This window comes from Podarcis pityusensis (genome assembly GCF_964106645.2).
Source record: "Podarcis pityusensis genome assembly, chromosome: 18".
NCBI lineage: Eukaryota > Metazoa > Chordata > Lepidosauria > Squamata > Lacertidae > Podarcis > Podarcis pityusensis.
The window spans coordinates 10930766-10950640 of record NC_138043.1 but is presented as its reverse complement, the minus strand read 5'-3'; the positions used below and the strand labels follow the sequence as shown (position 1 = coordinate 10950640).

General features: G+C 48.3%; 1 protein-coding gene across 1 annotated transcript; it reads right to left on the bottom strand.

Moving 5' to 3' along the window:
* Positions 1 to 29: 29 nt before the first annotated feature.
* On the bottom strand, positions 30 to 18700 carry TM6SF2 (transmembrane 6 superfamily member 2). Its single transcript, XM_080989118.1, has 10 exons — positions 18427 to 18700; positions 11374 to 11468; positions 11075 to 11172; positions 8932 to 9035; positions 8511 to 8593; positions 6590 to 6714; positions 4990 to 5091; positions 3145 to 3237; positions 2087 to 2206; positions 30 to 1164 (listed from the first exon to the last, which is right to left on the bottom strand). The coding sequence occupies exons 1-10, from the start codon at positions 18513 to 18515 to the stop codon at positions 964 to 966; spliced, it is 1110 nt and encodes a 369-aa protein (XP_080845244.1). The 5' UTR covers positions 18516 to 18700; the 3' UTR covers positions 30 to 963.
* Between the last annotated feature and the right edge of the window lie 1175 nt (positions 18701 to 19875).

Below are 19875 nucleotides of genomic sequence, written 5' to 3'. Positions count from 1 at the left end.
AGACACAAACACACACTGAACAAGAAGCAAGCAGTTCAAAAACCATCTATAAATGTTTTTATTTTGTAAACAGTGACATATGTGAGTGTCCCCATGTCCGTTCCAATTCTAGGTTTCCACTTCTATCTTGTGCAACAACACCTTTCGTTTACAAGTCAGCATTGTTCTAGAAAAAGTCAGGGTTGGTTTTTACAGCCCATCTCTCCATCAAGGGATCCAGTGTCTTCCTAAATCTGTTATCAGTCAGAGGAAAGTGAGTGGAGGCAGGAACTGGAAAAGGAAAGCAAGGAAGATCTTTATTTTCCCTGTCTCCCACCTTGCAAGGAGGTGAGGGCCCAGAACAAGGGCGCATAAGAGCTTTTAAAGGTTTTAGAAACTGCCCAATCCCTTAGCCAAAGACCACCGAAGAGCATCACACAAGTGCCACAGAAAGAGGCAGTCTACAACTGAAATTTGAGAGAGTGGCTCGTCTCCTTTCTGTCCAGACACCTGGCGATGTTTGCTGACTGTGGTGCCCTGGCTGGCTAGTCTGGGCAGGACCCGAACCAGCGGATTCAAACAGTAAGAAGGGGGACTCCAACTTTCTGACGGCAAGAGCTGTTCAACAGTGGAATGGGAGGTGATGGAGTCTCTTTCCTTGGAGGTTTTTAAACAGAGGTTGGGTGGCTGTCTGCCAGGGATCCTTCAGCTGAGATTCCTGCATTCCAGGGGGTTGGACTAGATGGCCCTCAGGGGTCCCTTCCACCTTGACAATTCTGTGAAGTGTGCTAGCACTGAGTAGACAAGGCAGCTGCTGCTGGGAGCTTCAGGAGTGGACCTGAGTGGACCTGAAGCCACAGAGATATTTAAAAACAAAAACCCACAGGCAAACTGGTGAGCAGGGTTTGTGTTTTTTTGGCTTTGCACAATGCGATCTGGTTTGCGGCCGGACAGTGGAGGGAGGCGACCCCCGGCTCCTCTGCCTCATTGCTTCTTCTTGATGTCGTCTTGCGAGACCACCGGGGAGAAGAAGGCCGGATTGCGAAGGCAGCGGTACACTAAAAGGTGAGGTCCCACGGCATAGGCAAGGTTGAAAAGGGTGACAAGCCACCAGGCACTTTCGGGGGTGCGGTACGGAAACGGGGTGTGCTGGTGGAGCGAAGAGCCAGTATGAGAGAACTGAGCCTGGAAGGAGGAACAGACAGGGAGAGGGGGGCTGTTAGGACGTCCTTATCTTCACCAGAGAAATGATGGAGGGTAGGGATAAGTCACTAGACAATCTTTAGAAGACATCTGAAGGCAGGCCCCACCCTCTCCCCAAGCCACACACTCTCTCTTAAGCCACACCCCTCTCCACAAACCGCACACAGGACTCAGCTATACAGCTGCAAATAAAACGTTTTAAGTGTGTTGTAAAGTGGGTGGCTATACCACAGAGTCTAGGGCTTGCCAATCAGAAGGTCGGCGGTTCGAATCCCCGTGACAGAGTGAGCTCCCGTTGCTCGGTCCCTGCTCCTGCCCACCTAGCAGTACTCCCTCGGCCAGTAAAGCGAGATGAGCGCCACAACCCCAGAGTCTTAGTCATGACTGGACTTAACTATCAGGGGTCCTTTACATTTTGTAAAGTGCAGTATTCAAATGTGACACTAGATGGCGATGGTAAGCTACAGCAAATTTAGCATATTTCTCAAAACTTTTTTAAAAAGCATTTTCACAGCGGTTTTTTTATATGTGTGTAGATTCCACCACACTCTATTAAGCCACACCTACCAGCCCTGTTTTCCACCCTCCTTGAACATTTTCACTGGGGTGTCCATGAAATCTGAGCATGCCGGGAAGGAGGGCGGAGAGGGCTGTGTGCAAGGCGGTCTGGGAACCAGCCTGCTCTTCAAAGAGAAACCTAGCATGTGTTGCTCCGCCCACATCTGGTCATGGCCCCGCCCACATTGGGATGTGGCCCCCGCAAAGCTGCCCAGAATGGAATGCGGCCCTCGCCTCCCTCAGCTTGGAATACCCTGTGGAAATCCAAAAACTGGAACTGGTGTCCTGTGACAAAGCAGAAGAAAGCTCCTTAGCCCCTGCTGCAGTCCATACATGTCCACGTTACCTGGGCAATGGCGCCAGCGGAGATCAGGGCCCAGTCGGGCATCCATGAGCTTCCCGGGGTGAGCAAGCCGTAAAGGCAGAGGCAGAAATATGGGAGGCCGTAGAACAGGAAGACGAGCATCTGGGAAGAAGGGCGGGCAGGAGAGTTAGGAGGCAAGAGCAGGGCAGCAGTCAGAGTTCGGTCAAATCTCTCGGCGACCACAGAAACTCTTGACTGCCTTTGAGACACAAGGACAAAAAGCAGGCCAAGTTTTTTTGGTTTTTTAATGAGAAACAGTGTGCTTGCAAAGGCTTGTTGTTGGAATCATAGAATCAGAGTTGGAAGGGAGCCTGAGGATCATCTAGTCCAACCCGCTGCAATGCAGGAACAGGCAGCTGTCCCAGATGGGGATCAAAGCTTCAACCTTGGTGTTATCAGCACCCAGCTCCAACCGACTGAGCTATCCATTGTTGTTATATTTCTACTTATTCCTATCCCGCCTTTCCTGCAGTCAGGACGGCTTGCACAAATCAAAACAGCCACAGATAAAAATACAGAAAGCTTAAAACATGTAAAAGAGTCAAAGGTAATTAAACTCCAACAGATTTTTTTTGTTAATCATAAAATGCACATAATAAAAACAGCGCGTTCAAAAGCCCTTTCCTTAAAACACAGACCTGCGGGAACAGAAAGGCCTTTGCCTGCCGGTGGAAGGACAGCGATGAGGGAGCCGGTCTGGCTGCCACAGGAAGGGAGTTCCAAAGTTGCCTGGGAGCAGACCCCCCTTCCTTTCACTCAGTGACGTAGTCTAACTTGTGTCAGATTGAGGTGTGCAATGGATCAAAGCAGGGCTCAGGACTAACAGTTGGCCACGTATGGGTCCCAATTTCTTCCACAAGAAATTTGTGATTTGATCCCAGAATGTCCTGCTTCCCCTTAGGACGTCCCTATTTTCATCGGAGAAATGTCGGAGGGTATGGGCTTCTGTGAGTTCTGGTGCTACGAGAGAGGGAGGAAAACGTTTCTCTCTCCACCGACGCTCCCTTTCCCCCTGCAGAAGAACAAGAGGCTCTGCTCACCTGGATTTTGGGATAAGCCACCGGGTCGCGCAGGTACGGCTCCTGCTGGTTGATGTAGTCAAAGCAGACGTCCGCCTTGCAGTCCAGAACAACCTGGAGGCAAGATCAGGTCAAAGAGGATGGAGGGTGGATTTCGTTGGGGTTTTTTATCAGGAGAAATTAGGAGCACTAATGGGAGGAGGAGGAACGCGGGTGGCGCTGTGGTCTAAGCCACAGAGCCTAGGGATTGCAGATCAGAAGGTCGGCGGTTCAAATCCCCGCGACGGGGTGAGCTCCCATTGCTCGGTCCCTGCTCCTGCCAACTTGCAGTTTGAAAGCACGTCAAAGTGCAAGTAGATAAATAGGTACCACTCCGGCAGGAAGGTAAACGGCATTTCCATGTGCTGCTCTGGTTTGCCAGAAGCGGCTTAGTCCTGCTGGCCACATGACCCGGAAGCTGTACGCTGGCTCCCTCGGCCAATAAAGCGAGATGAGCGCCGCAACCCCAGAGTCGTCCACGACTGGACCTAACGGTCAGGGGTCCCTTTACCTTTACTTAATGGGAGGAGGGGTGGGCAGCCTCCGGCCCGCAGGCCAAATCTGGCCTAGCATGGGTCCCAGTTTGGACCACAAGGACATTTCTCCCCCTCTAAAGCTACACCCACCTGTCTTACTTATGGGACATTAGGGCAGGGGTGCCAGCTTGGATAAAATATTGTGGGGCCCACCCCCACATCATTGATCACATGTCGCGGTGCATGGGCACCATTTGAATGGCAGTGTGCATTAACTGTGGACGGTCCCAGTCCCCTCAAATATTTTATTGGGGGGACAAAGTTGGCACAAGTAGTTGGCACTGGTAGAAAGAGCCAGCTTCTTGTGGGGAGCTTGGTCACTCAGCCAGCGGCCAGCCAACGAAGCCCTGTGCGCTATGACTCCCAGGCACCTAACTCCCGGCTGGCTGCCACAGGCGAGGCCACCCACCAGCCTATGGCTACAATGATGGGCAATTGCCAGGTGGGTTGCCCACCCACCCCACAAACCTGTGCCACAGTGCGGGGACGACGACAATGAAACAGCAGAACTGATAAGGATTTGGGTTTTGTTTTATAAAGCAAGGAAAATTGGGGGAATGATATGTGATGAGATAAAAAAGATGTTTAAAGTGATTATATATTTTCAAAAATCAAGCTCTTCTCCTAGTGATTATAGGGACAGAAGATTACGCTGTTTATGTATGTCAACAGCAGCATATTTTCTCTATGCATAAAAATAGAAAGAAGAAGAAGGATTAGTGAAGTGATGGGCTGTGCTGAATCAGCAAAGCTAAGAGCTAAAAGGAGAGACCTTGACGATGATTGCTTTATGGAAGAATGGAAGCCTTTTTCGGACTATTTAAAGAAATATGACCGTATGATGAATTCACAAGCAGGATTTGAACTATGAGTAACAGAATGAATGAGAGATTATTGAATTATTGTCATAATACAAGGGAGAGAAGCCAGGGTCCAGCAAGGGGGAGAAATAAAAAACGCCCTGGAAAATGGGAGGAGACGTTGACCAAGCAATAGAAGAATCTATTCTGTATTGGAATGCACATGTGGAATTTCTGGAAATTTAATGAAATATATTTGGCAAAAAAAATGATATTTTTTTTTAAAAGATGGTTCTACGGTAGTCCTCATGAATTCTGTTTGGGCATCTGTCTCACTGACCTGGCAGCAGGTCTCCAGGTTTTCAAGCAGGGAATTGCATCCTCCACCCCCATCCCCTACCTAGAGGGGACCAAACTGGGACATTCTGCCTGCAAAGCAGATACTCTAACCACTGAGCAATGCTGCCTCCGGAAGATAACCATATGCTCACCAGTCCCCGGAACAGAGTGAAGCTGATGTCGAAAAGGAAGAAGCCCACCAGGACCAAGTCCAGCGGGCGCTGCAGGAGGCTTTTGCGCTGCTCTTCCGAAACCTTCCCCAAAGGAGAAAAAAGGAAAGTAAGCTGACAGAATTATAGAACTGTTGAGCTGGAAGGGACCCCAGGGGCCATCTAGTCCAACCCCCTGCAGGTCTTGAGTTGATGGTGCGTTTGATATGTGTTGCATGAGCCTATAAACCAGAAGTGGCTGGAGTATAAATAATAAAATTATTTATTATTATTATTAATATTATTATTATTGATTCTGAAACTCAGACGTGGAGGTCTGAGCGGCTCTGGGGATTTTGCTGTCCTCTGTCGGAAACAGGGCACTGCGCTGGGCAGTCTGAGCCACCAAGGCAGTTCCTTATAGGCCCTTAGATAAGCCTACGGGGCACACATTTGCCGTAGTAACTGAGTGTATCTTCTGCGGACATTCGCAGTCTATCTCGCCCCACATGTGCGACTTCTCTGTTTCAGGAAGTTTTTTATGTTTGACATGTTATTATGTTTTTATATGTGCTGGAAGCTGCCCAGAGCAGCTGGGGAAACCCGGCCAGATGGGTGGAGAATATTAATAATATTAATAAAATTAATAACAATAATAATAGTAATTTCCTAGCGCTTGAGCTGGAACCCACAGTTGGTGCAGAATGCTGCATCAAGGTTGCTGACAGGAGTGAGACGCCATCTGCGTGTCACTTCTGTGCTCAGAGATCTTCACTGGTTGACAATTTGCTACCGGGCCAAGTTCAAATAAGCAAATAAAAACCCTTAACCGCTTGTGGAAAGTGGTTGTTTTGCTGACGGAAAATGAGGTCACCTATGACATCACCTTACGTCATGCAGGCTCCTTCAGCCACTTCAATCTGCAGAACTGCCACCGTCACAGGGTGACCGTGATCATTTGGGTGTGACTGCACCGAACTTTGGAACTCCTGGCTGATTGGCTCCTGCTAGAAGCTTTTTTCATTTACGCAAGCCTATCCAGATGTCTCAACGTGTTTCCTTTTAAACTGATAGTCAGCTTTAGTTATTCTTATTTTCAAATCCTTTCCATCGCTGTTGTTGTGGGGCTTTTTTTGCAGGGTGTGTGTGTTTCTGATAACATTATTGTTTTATTCTGACCGTAGATTGCTTTGACCACCATAAAATCATAGAATCATATGGGGATTGAACCTGCAACTTTTGTGTTATCGGCACCCCATGCTCGTCTAACCAACTGAGCTATCCCTGCTGAAAGCGGTACTTAAATCTCCTGATGTGTGATTAAAAAAGAAAGAAAGAAAGCCGGTGGCTAGAGAGGAACCACTGGGGGGGTCAATTGGGAACAAGATTCTGGACCGGGCAAACCTTTGCTCTGATCCAAGGAGGCTCTTCTGACAGTGGTTTAGGGCAGCTAAGAAGAACCCTCCACTCAAAAGGGCAGTCTACCTCCTACCAAATGCTGGAGGGAAGAGAAGGTTGGTGCCTCTGGGGCCTTCCTGGGCTGGGGGGTTTCTAGCTGTCAGAGACAGGATGCTTTGGCTTAGAAGGCGCTTTCTTCCGTTACCTTATCGGCCGTCTCGAGGGACAACGTCTTGGGCTGGGCGAAGATCCTGGAGGCAGCCCAGATGAGGGCGAGGAGCAAAGGGATGTTGAGGAAGAAGTCCAGGCGGATCTCAGAACCGTATTTCCCTGGGAAAGCAAGGATTGGTCTCAGTACACCCACAAGTTAATTAATAATAATAATAATAATAATAATAATAATAATATACCCCACCCTTCCCGGTTCAAAAACCGGGCTCAGGGCAGCTAACAACAAATTTAAAACGCTTAATTGTAAAAGCAGCATAAAATACAGTATAAAAACATGAATAAGAATAAAAGTCAAAGTTCAGACATCAATTTAGGGGAAATCCATCTAATAAGCATTAGATAGTCACCAGGGCTAGCTGGCTGAATTGGTCCTACTTGGGCCCGAGAGGAGGCCAGGGGAGAATTAGCTGTGGGGTCTCAGAGTGGGGAATCTTCATAAAAAGGGGAGTGGGAGGGAAGAGAAGGGAAATAAAAGATCAGGCTGAATTCAAATTAAATGCCAAGCAGAATAGCTCTGTCTTACAGGCCCGACGGAAGGAGGTTAAATCCTGCAGGGCTCTGATCTCCTGGGACAGAGCATTCCACCAGGTCGGAGCCATCACTGAAAAGGCCCTGGCCCTGGTGGAGGATAGTCTGACTTCCTTAGGACCCGGGACCTCTAAACTGTGATTATTCATGGACCTTAAGGTTCTCTGTGGGGCAGACCAGGAGAGGCGGTCCCGTAAATATGAGGGCCCTAAGCCACAAAGTTAAATCTTGGGGACGCCAGTCAACCCAGTTCTCCTGGGGGACTTTATTAGAACATGGATGGTGGAATCATCTGCCCCCCACATCCCAGCGATTGCAGGACTCCAAATACCTGCAGCCCTTGGCTGAGGTGGAGGGAATGGATGAGTTTGCCACCTTAGGGTCTCCACACTGGATTTTTGTAGGCTTCACTCCTTAGTCTTCTCTTCTCCCAAAGATGCCCCACAAGGCAACAGAAGTTTCCCTTCTTCTAAATGGGCTCCCTTCCCAGGTGGACGAGCCCCACCTGCCCCTCACTCCCCTCTGCAGAAACTGCCTTCTTGACCATTTTGTAAAACGGTAATACAAAATTACTATTAAGAAAAGAAAAGAACATGCATGTATCTTTAAAAGAGAGAGAGAGAGGTGGCCGCCTTAGGACACCTCCAGGCCCTGCGCCACCAATCTCAGGCTTTAGCTCAATGATCAGAGCACCTGCTTCGCATGCATAGAATCACAGAGCTGGAAGGGACCCCAGGGTCATCTAGTCCAACCCCCCGCAATGCAGGAATGCAACAGGTCCCAGGTCCCATCCCTGGCTTTTCCAGTGCGGGCTGTGTCAATACTCCCTCTCTTGAGCCTCAGAGAGCTGTTGCTGCCAGCCCATGTTGGCAATACTTTGCTAGATGGGCCAGCGGTCTGTCCCATTATAAGGCAGCTTTCTGATGAAACTAGTCCTTCATTCAAGACCATGAGGACTAGACTCTTGGTTTATTTTTCCGTGAAATGAAAGGGCAGTCGCTCAGAGGTAGAGGACCTGCTTTGCACACAGAAGGACTGGGAAAGAAAGGTACTCTCTGCCTGAACCCCTGGCGAGCTGATGCTGCCAGCCAGTGTGGACGATACTGGTTTGGGTGGACCACGTGGTCTGGCTCAGAAGAAAGGCAGTTTGTTGCAATGTGTCAGAAATCCCACCCAGCAGTCTGGACAAATCCCTAATAGAAGCATAGGATCGTATAGTTGGAAGGGACCCAAGGGTCATCTACTACAACCCCCTGCAGTGCCAAAATCTCAGCCAAAGCTGAGATAAGGAGAACTAAACTCCTGCTCTTCCCATTTTTCATTCGAAAGGGAAGATTATGGCAAGTGTTTGCCAGGGAGCAACTCACCAACCACATTCCCCAGCAGGTAGACAGCAAAGTTCATGGTGAGGGATCCGACCCAGTAGAGCCCAAGGTTCCGGTAACTCTTTCTGGAGAGCAAACAGAGAGTCAACACAGCTTGCCTACTCAGCCCCACCAAATATAACTGGGGTCTATTCCCCCACTCCTCACCCCAGGCCTGAAAAATCCTCCCCCCTCTGCCCCAGAGGGAGTTTTTATGCCTCCAAACAGCTCCAGGACCTGTAAAAACCCAGGGAGTCCACAAAGCACTACCAGTTGGATTTCTGCCTGGTACCTTTACAAAGGTTCTGCAAAATTCCCAGCAGAACGGACGACCTCTGGACTCTCTTTTGTTGGAGGTTTTTAAACAGATGACCCTTGATATTCCTTCCAGCTCTACAAGTTTATGACAACAGACCTGTCCCACCTTTGAGTGATGGCTGCAATCATGGCCAGCTGGAGGGCGAAGTGGGTGGTGGCAGCCCAATAGCAGTTCATCGTACCATGAGCTGTGCTTAGGTATGGCTCACCCTATAGGAAGCAGAAACCAAGACGTCAGTCACGGCCAGAGACCCGTCCCGTCCTTCAACCATCCATTTCAACATCTGCACGTCCCCCAGAAATTAAAAGTTGTGACTCTGTGGCCAAAAAGCAGCTTTTGCATGACACACACACACACACACACACACACACACACACAAACAGGTTAGTTCCTGGCATTTCCAGCTGTGGCTGAGGAAATGGTACCTAAATCCCCATCTGAAAACCTGAAGAGATGCTGCCAGCCAGTGTAGGCAGCACTGAGTTGGATGGATCAATGGTCTGACTTGGCTCGAGGCAGCTGCCTATTTGAATTGGTTCTTTATTCAAAATGCTGAGGACTAGAATCTTACCTTTTCTTAAGCGGAGGGCCCTAGCACTCTGGAGTTCCCAGACTTTCCTGGAGATGCCTGTGACCTTCTACATGCAAAGCAGGTGCTCTGCTGCTGAGATATGAGTCCTCCCTGAGCGAAGGGTTGGGGGTGGACCGAATGGCCTCATGGCACATTTCCAAAGCAGCAACTCTATGGCTGTGGGCTTGGGGTCCGGAGAATAGAAGAGATGCTTATTCAGTGGTCCAATGCGCCATGCTCAGCTTTGCTATGTAAAATAACTGGGCCAAGTACCTGTGATTTGTTGCCATAGGGCAGAGAAGGGGTAAGCCAATGGCCCTCTGGGTATTGCTGGACTCCTGCTCTCGTCATCCCTGGCCATGCCGGGTTGTTGGGGATGGGAGTTGGAGTCCAGCGACATCTGGAGGCACCTCACCCCTGCTATGGGAACGGACGTTTGTGCGGGAGGATGTGCAGACAAAATCACAAATGCATAGACAGTCACAAGTGGAGTTTCAGAACCTGCATGGAGGGAGCTCTATGATGTCATACCCCCAAACTTGGTGGCAAGAAAAAGACAATTTGTTGATCCCTATCTCTTCCTTCCTGTCGCTGTAAACTCTTTTTTTCCTACCTGCGATGGCGGATGATATATGTTTGCTCTCCTCCATTTTGAACTGGGCTATGGATATTTGTAATGTTTATTGCCTGCCTGATTTTCGTCACTGTATTTCCTGAATCCTGGCAAGACTTATGTTGTGAGTAAACCTTGTAGTTCCTGGCGGGGTGGGGTAAGCGAAGACAAGCGACAACAATTAACTATAACACTGTTCCCTGCTCAGAAAAAGCATTTTGTTTCCAGAAATTCATTCTGACTGTGCAAATAAAATATAATGGAGAGAATTCTACAGAATGTGTTGCTACATGAAAGACCTACATTGGCTCCCAGTACGTTTCTGAGCAAAATTCAAAGTGTTGGTGCTGACCTTTAAAGCCCTAAATGGCCTCGGTCCAGGATACCTGAAGGAGCGTATCCACCTCCATCGTTCTGCTGGACACTGAGGTCCAGCGCCGAGGGCCTTCTGGCGGTTCCCTCCCTGCGAGAAGTGAGGTTACAGGGAACAAGGCAGAGGGCCTTCTCGGTGGTGGCACCCGCCCTGTGGAATGCCCTCCCACCAGATGTCAAAGAGAATAACAACTATCAGACTTTTAGAAGACATCTGAAGGCAGCCCTGTTTAGGGAAGCTTTTAATGTTTGACAGACTACTGTATTTTAATATTTTGTTGGAAGCCGCCCAGAGTGGTGGGGTATAAATATATTGTTGTTGTTGTTGTTGTTGTTGTTAATAATATTATTATTTGCACAACCAGTCCGGATCCAATGATTCCCAGGCATGCACCTCCACATGGTGAAGACATCAGGTGAGGCGTCCTCACTTGGTCACAGGTGGCCAATAGGTGCAAAGAGTGCCTAGCTATTAATGGTGTCACTACCTATGCCCAAGCTGTAGAAAGGTACAGATGTACCTCCTTCTCACAAAAGGTCTTGTCTCTCCGGGGGCCTGGCTGAAAGGAAACCTGGCTGAAAGGTTTTATGTGATAAAACCACCCACCACTCAGACAAAGGTTTGAAGCATCTGATATGGGTCGCACACCCTCCGCGCCCTCCCGGTTGCACTCCTGCCTGCGAGGACTTGCCTGTCTCATGTAGCCTTCCAGGAAGTTGCTTATGTAGCCATCTTCTTCCAGAACAATGATGGCGCTGATTCCCGACACGAAGGAAAGTACAACGAACACTGCAGGGATATGGGGAAATAAATATTTGTGTTTTCCACTGAATGCACTTTTGAGTTTCATGAGGGATAGCGACATTTTTTTTTAAAGGTGACCAGGTGGTCAGCTGTTTACACACATACACTAAACACACACAGAGAGAAAGAGAAGCAGGGAAAGGGGGGGGGCAGGCATGAAGATGCCCAAAGAGAGGAGAGACTTACCATAGAAGAGGGCATCCTCAGAGTCACTTGCGGAGTAAACCAGAGCAAACAGGAATAAGAGGATCCCGAAGGCAGTCACTGCGATGGCCGAGGGGCTGCAAGCGGGGAGGAGGTGGAAGGGGGAGGAGAAAACAAGGATGGATCCAAAGTTAAAAACGATTAAAAAGAAGCAACACGTTTGGTTGTGCGTGGCTTAACCATTTCTTCATATGCCCAGACATCCTGCTACTTTAATGTAAGAGTCATCCTGCTGGATCAAGCCCACAGGGCCCACCTAGTCTAGCATCCTGGCCTCGCAAGAGCCAGCCAGAAAGGCCCATGGGAAACCCGCAACCAGGAGTCGAACAGAAGAGCAGCACTCGCTCCTCCAGCAACTCGGATTTTGGAGTATGCTGCCAACAACTGGGGGAGGCAGAGCACAGCCGTCCTGGCTAGGAGACATCGACAGCACACCCTCCAACATTTCTCTAGGGATGGAGATGGCCTATTTAACAACAACAACAATTTTTATACCCCCCCCCCCATCTGCCTGGGTTGCTCCAACCGCTCTGGGCAGCTTGCGGCATATATAAAAACAAAAATAAAACATTAAACATTAAAACAGCTTCCCTATATGGGGGCTGCCTTCAGATGTCTTCTAAAGGTAATAAATTATTATTAGTAGTAGTAGTAGTAGTAGTAGTAGTAGTGGTAGTATTATATAGGATTTCCCTATTTTCATCAGAGAAATGTTGGAGGCCATGAAAATGCTTTGTGAGTCCACATCTAATCTTGCCCTTTTATCAAATTTATTCATTGGTTTGTGCTTTTCTTTTTGGCAACCTACTGAAAAATAAAATAACATAAAACTGGGATTAAGGGCTTTTCTCAGGAGGGTGGAGGTTGTGTGCTGTGTGTCCTAATAGAGCAGTGGTGCAGGGACTCACCTTCCTTCTGGTAGGGAGTGCTCTGTGGGGTGGGCGAACAACAAAACCTGGCGGGGCGAGGAGGGTCAGTTGCGCGGGGAGGGGAGGAGAGGGAAGCACCCCCACTTTCATCTGAGGCATGTTAGAGGGTATCATTTCGGCTCTTTATTCCAAACCCTGAGGACTAGAACCTCACTTTGGGTTTGAGGAAGGGCCATAGCTCTCCAGGCGTCCAGGCAGAAAGTCTGTGTGCAGATCAAGGCTGGAGATCAAGGCTGCAGCCTTCTGCATGCACAGGAGCTGTTCTGCTGCAACCCTGGTCTGAAACCGAAATTGACATTCAGGTCACACAAAACCCTTTTCCTCTGCAAACCTGCAGCTCCAGCACCTGCAGATGTCAGCTGGGAAAGGGTAGGGAGAGCCCCTGAGCTGCAAATTGAAAGGTGGTTTTCTCTGTGTGTGTGTGTGTGAGAGAGAGGAGGCAGCTCAGAAGCAGCCACTGTGCATCAGCCACACAGCTGCAATGCAGATCCAGACCAAACTCAGAAACCTCCTTGCAGCAGATTATATATATATGGCTCTAGAAAAAGTGCCACTCAGCATCCGCAGAGCTGCACAGGGGGTCTTTCCAGATCAATCGCTGCCTGGAGTGGAAGCTAGCAGAGGACAAGTGGATCACGGAGGAAGAAGATTTATCCGGTTGAGATTTTTTAAAGGGGCTCCTTCAGCAGATGCACAAGCGCTAAAACTCCACGCTGGGATTAGGAGAGCAGGATTCTGGTCCTCATGAACAAAGGGCTGAATTACAAGGAACCCAGGAAGCTCAGACCCTTCAAGTGTCCCTGTTTTCCAAGGACAGTCCCGGATTTACAGAAGGCGTCCCGGTTTCTGATTTGATCCCAGAATGTCCCACTTTTCCTTAGGAAACTCTACAGTTCTATGATTCTGTGAAATACATATATGCCACTCTGGGCTCCTTGGTGCAAAGGGGGGGATATAAATGCAATTTCTCTCTCTGTTCGTGTGTGATTGAGTGGTATATAGAATCATAGAACTGCAGAGTTGGAAGGGATCCCAAGGGTCATCTAGTCCAACCCCCGGCAATGCGGGAATATTTTGCCCAATGTGGTGCTCTAACCCACAACACTGAGATTAAAAGTCTCATGCTCGCCTGACGGAGCTATCCTCCACTACTTATAGGACGTGGTGGTGCTGGGGTCTAAACCACTGAGCCTCTTGGGCTTGCTGATCAGAAGGTTGGTGGTTCTAATCCCCGACGGGGTGAGCTCCCGTTGCTCGGTCCCAGCTCCTGCCAACCTAGCAGTTCGAAAGCATGTCAAAGTGCAAGTAGATAAATAAGTACCGCTCCAGTGGGAAGGTAAACGGCGTTTCCATGCGCTCTGGCACTCGTCACGGTGCGCCAGAAGTGGTTTAGTCCAGCTGGCCACATGACTGGAAAGCTGTCTGTGGACAAATGCCGGCTCCCTCGGCCTATAAAGCGAGATGAGTGCTACAACCCCATAGTCAAGTTTGACTGGACTTAACTGTCCAGGGGTCCTTCCCCTTTACCATTACTTATATTACTTGAATATATATATACAGTGGTACCTCGGGTTACAGACGCTTCAGGTTACAGACTCTGCTAACCCAGAAATATTACCTCGGGTTAAGAACTTTGCTTCAGGATGAGAACAGAAATCACGCGGCGGCAGCGGGAGGCCCCATTAGCTAAAGTGGTGCTTCAGGTTAAGAACAGTTTCAGGTTAAGAACGGACCTCCAGAACGAATTAAGTTCTTAACCCGAGGTACCACTGTATATATTTAATGGATATTTAGAGATGGACTGCACCTGAACTTGGGGTTTCAATTTATTCCTTTAAAAACAACAACCTTGTAAGCTATTCATTAGCTGATTTGGCTAATAGGAAGGCTGCTTGCATGTCGCCAACCTGCCCATCCCCGCTCAAGGGTAAGCCTAGCTATGATTCACCAGGCTCCTGGGCCAGATAGCAGGTCCCTGTTCCCAGATAGCGCAGGGAAAAGATCAAAGTTCGGCTGCCTGTCCAGAGTGCATCAGGCGTCAGCCAGCAGAGCCTTTAGGACACGAGTCCTGCAGCTGCCAGACCAGGCCAAGCGGGGGGGGGGGGTTGCAAATGGACCCAACGCGACCCTTACTAAAATAGTAGGGAAAAACTGCAGTAAATATGTTTTCTGCAGCAGTTGACAGTTGTTTGTTTGTTTAATTACAGTGGTACCTCGGGTTAAAGACACTTCAGGTTACAGACGCTTCAGGTTACAGACTCTGCTAACCCAGAAATAGGACCTCGGGTTAAGAACTTTGCTTCAGGATGAGAACAGAAATCGTGCAGCGGGAGGCCCCATTAGCTAAAGTGGTACCTTGGCTTAAGAAAGTTTCAGGTTAAGAACGGACCTCCAGAACGAATTAAGTTCTTAACCCAAGGTACCACTGTAATTGATTTTCCAAAAATCAACTTCCCTCACTCCCCGCCATGGTTTCCTCAATTTCTCTATTACTGCTGCATATTGTAATTATGCCATGCCTTCTTTCCTCCAACTTTTTTCTCAGTATCTCAATTACTGCTGTCCTTACTCCAAACCTGTTAGCATTTTAGCATATTTACAATGGGGTTTTTAAAATATCATCTACAAACATTTTCCAATCCTCCTTAAAGACTGACATCTCACTCCCTAATTTTCCTATCTAAACTTGCTAATTCAGCAAATTCCATAAACTTCACCTGCCATTCCTCTGGTTGTGGCCTCTCCTTCCTTGGAGGATTTTAGGCAGAGGTTGGATGGCTCTCTGCCATGGATGCTTTGGCTGAGATTCCTGCATTGCAGGGGGTTGGACTAGATGACCCTCGGAGGTCCCTTCCAACTCTACAATTCTATGGTTCTATGCTGCTAGAAAGCTGATAGCCAAACAGGGATAAGTGGGCAATTGTCCGCTTAGTAAACAGGAGTGAGAAAACCGGCATGGAATATTAATGCATTCATTAAAAAGAAAAATAGATGTGAGAAATAAGGAGGGGAGAGTCTCATCCAAACGTTGTTATGCCATTAGCTGACTATTGGATTCATAGTGGTTGAAATAAAAAATTTAAGGTTATATATATATATATATATATATATATATATATAACTGCATATATAAACCACATGTCTGAAACCCCACAGAAAAAGTCCTGAAACCATTTTGTCCCTCCCAAATTGACCTCAAATATTTCTCTGCAAGGTCGAAGGAAATGGAAAAGCCTCCCCATTGTCTTTTCCTTCACAAACCCTGTCTTAAGGGTATGTCTGTGTATGAATAGGGTGAGCCTGTGACCTGGCTCAGGAACTAAGTGTTTGTCATTACAAAAGACTGGCCAGGCTCCCCAGGGTATCCAGTCAAGTGAGCATTAATAGGTAACCTACCAGACAGGAAATAAACAACGCACTCAGATTTCTGCTGTAGACCGCCCTTTCTGTGATGTATGTATGATGTATCTGGGGGTGGTCTTGGACTCCAGGACAGGCAATTTAAAATGTCTATATAAGGGTGGACACACCTTGGTTCTAGGTCCTCCTCCTTTCCTGCGTGTGAGGGGAGCACCCAGTTGCAACAGATCAATAAAGATCAGGCTTATGAGCTGCTTTGCTTCTCGATATTCTCTGGTTGGCCTCTGTTCTTTTCTCCGACCGATGGAGAACCTACAAAGGACTCTATAAGGGCTCTTGTGTCCCCCATAAGGGAATCAGGGCAGATTTTTGTTTATTACCAGGTCAATGCGACAATAGTGGGAAGGTTTCATTGGAAGTAATGCAGAATTTGTTCATAAACCGGCAAAACTGAACAGGAACAAAGAAAGCTGCCTTTATGGCTGTTGGTTCATCTGTCTCAGTAATGTCTGCACTGACTGGCAGAAGCTCTCCAGGGTTTCAAGCAAGGAGTCTTTTCCTGCCCTACCTGAAGCTGGTCTGGACTCTTTGTGCAAGGCAGATGCTGCAACCACTGAGCTGCTTCTTCCCTAAACGCCTCTTCCCCATCCACACATTTCTGAAAAGGGCAGTTTTTAAAAGGTGCATCGGCTGCTCTGACCTGTAGCAGCTACTCCAGGATTACATACCCTCCAACATTTCTCCAATGAAAATAGGGATGTCCTGTTTACTAATAATAATAACAGCAATAATTTTATTATTTATACCCCACTCATCTGACTGGGTTGCCCCAGCCATTCTGGGCTGCTTCCAATAAATATTTAAACATTAAACATCAAAAACCTTCTCTATCCAGGGCTGCCTTCAGATGCCTTCTAAAGGTTGTACAGTTACTTATCTCCTTGGCTTGGGGGTCGCATAACTCCAGACCCTCCAACATTTCTCTGATGAAAACAGGGTCATCCTAAGGAAAAGTGGGACATTCTAGGATCAAATCAGAAACTGGGACAGCTTTTGTAAATCCGGGACCGTCCCTGGAAAATAGGGACACTTGGAGGGTCTGGGATTTCAGACTGGGGACATTTCCAGCAACACCTGAAAATGCTGGGGATCTGTGCCCCAATTCTTATGTTTGTCAATCCTCAGGTAGAATCATAGGATTGTTGAGTTGAAGCGGACCCCCAACCCCCCCTGTGCTGCAGGAACAGCTCTGCATTAATAGGGGATGTTGTTGCCCTATAGAGCATGGCTATATTGAAGAAGCGTCCCATGGTTAAACTGTGGAACTCCCTGCCACAGGATTAAACAAAGTCAGAGGCAAAAATGCTTCTGTATTCCAGTTGCTGCAGGACAGGAGAGGGCTCTTGGGCTCAAATCCTGCTTGCAAGAATTTATTTATTTTTTTAAAAAAGCTTAACTAAAAGTAGAAATAATCTGAATATTTGAAATTGAAATGCTTGCTGAGATGCCACCATCTCCCTCCCTAGCGAGCGTTTCCCTAGAAAAAGTCCGTGCCTGCTAAGCAGGCAGCATACCATGTCATCCTTCATTGCAATGTGCAAGCTATTCTCTGCAGAACATCAGAATTCAGGATACTACAGCATCTTTCTTGCTCAGCCAGGCACCACTTGTGCCATGCAGACGTCATTCTGTACCTTGCGGAGAGCAAAGACCTGGCTAAGGTAGACAAGGGCAAGAGAGCGTCTCCCTGGGCTGTGCTTACTAGAAAAACTGCATTGGGAAAAAGGAGGAATTTGAGAAGGAAGTGCTGAAAAGATTTTCAGCAAATCCAAGAAAGCTTTAAAAAACAATATGAAAAAAAGGTGTGTTCTTTGTAATTTTGCAAAATATACTCGCCAGTTGCATGAAAGGTACTCCCTGATGTTAATTTTCCATTTGACTTCCTAGTTTTCAAATGAATGAAGATTTTGACAGATTTTTCTGAGCAAAAGAAAGTAATTTGGAACAACAGTTGCTGAAACATTTCATTCCGAATCTGCTAGACAGAGCCGGGCAGAGGATGCGGACAGGTGGGTGCCCTGCCCACCCCCACAACATAAATCCTGGCTCTGTGCATTCAGGTTTCCCATTGTGGCATCTGTGGGAACAGGATGCTGGACTCGATGGGTCATTGGTTTCATCCAGGCTTTTCTTAGGTCCTTAACAACTAATAAAGCAAAACAGCGGCATAGACAGTCCAGTAAAACAATGCACCAAAATGGCACTAAAATTGCCTTCTTGACAAGTTGCAAGATCGGCCTGCAAAACCCCCAAACCACCTCCTTGACCTTAATACGTAACTAAGAATTCCTTTCTTAAAGCAATAAAGAAATAAAATCAGCAGAGTCACCCCCCCCCCCCAGTCCCTTTGAATGGCCGTGCTCCAATGGGGGAAATTTCCAATAAGCTGACGTCCCCGTTTTCATGGGAGAAAGATTGGAGGGGACGCCTCTATTTTCATTGGAGAAATGTTGCGGGGTATGGAATAGGATGTCCCCATTTTCATTGGAGAAATGTTGGAGGGTATGTTGGTAGGACCCAGAATGTATGCTTTACCTGCATGATTGCCTCGGCTGCTCCCAAGAGGGCCAGGGTCAGATGGTCAGGTGAGGGCGATCACCGGAGAGAGCAGGTGATTCAGAAATGGTCAGGGTTATTATTATTTCTCTCTCCCCCCCCCCCCCCACGACGCCTTCACGATACTCACTTGTCCAGGATGGCCAGGCCGCCCATCATGTAGAAGGGGAAGGCAAAGAGGAACAAGGCGATGGTCAGTAAGAGTGGATGCGGTTTCATGGTAAGAAAAATGGGCCGCGCGGCTCAGCCGGCTGGGAGTGCAAGGTCGTGGGAACGCACTGGGAAGCAAGTTGGAGGGTTAAGCGGCCGGCCGGCCAGCCTAACACGCAGGCGTTCCTCTCGCAGCTCCAGCGACGCCTCGCCAGCCGCTTTCCCACACTGCCCACCCCATAGGCAAAAGGGAACTATTTGGCAGTCCAAAGGTCAAAGGAGAGAGACTGCCTTGCACAAGACCCAGGGACCCACCTTTTAAAAGGGCGACACAGCTTTTTTAAACATTTGCTTCTCCTAAGGTGGTCCTGTCCACATATCCTTTCTTGGGGCTCCCATTATCACCAGCCCTGACCACTGGGCAAGCTGATCGCTGGGAGCCCCAGGTGGCAAAGCACATAATGGCAACTAGACATTCTGTTTTGGCAACTGTAACCTTGGTTTAAGGAGTTATTTGGCCCCTTGCTGATATATCCAAGTTTCTAACTGTGCCCAGGGTTTCAAATTATTGGCATCCACTTGTCTCAAGAGAATGGAGTGTGCCTGCGCGGCTGAAGTCAAAAGGATTTGCAGCATCAAAGTGACCTCCCTGGAGGGCAAGCCTGGTCAGTGTGTCTGGAGGTCCTGGGCTCCCCAGACAAGACTCAGGGGATTTTCCCAGTGCAACCCAGAGATGCCCTTGGCAGCTGGACCTGCAGACTTCTGTATGCAAGGCTCTGTTACTGACCTGAGGCCCTTTCCCCAGAGATTTCTCAGGGGTGGAGGAAGTTGCCTCTTGACCTCGCCCTGTGCCAGCCAGAGTTTCCTCAAGGGGCTGCGCCAATCCTGGAGGAGCAAGGGTCGGCCACGTGGCACAGGTTGGCACACCTCTTCACAAATGGGCGCTCCTGGAGGCAGGTGTGCCAGCCTGTGCCACGTGGCCGACCCTTGCTCCTCCAGGATTGGCGCAGCCACTCTCCAAGATGGAGAGTGGCGCTGGGGAAAAGGGGAGTGCTCACCCCAAACGCTGTAGTAATATCCTGACTGCAAGACTTGCAACCCGATCTTGAGATTACTACAGCGTTTGGGGTGAGCAGCCCCCCTTTCCCCAGCGCCACTCTCCATCTTCCAGCAACCTTTCCTGCAAGACCTGCACTCACTGCCTGCTGCGCATCAGGCGGCTTCACCCCTTCTCTCAGGGGAAATCCCAAAACGTCATGTGGGTTTTCGAAACAAAAGACAAACCTGCCCTTTAGATTTACAGACAGCTTTATTAACTTGTTGAAAGCCAAACGCTACAGTTTCATTGTTGAAATGATGATGATAATAATAATAATAATAAAAATAGAAACCAAAAAGGTCACGACACCCCAAAATAATAATAATAATA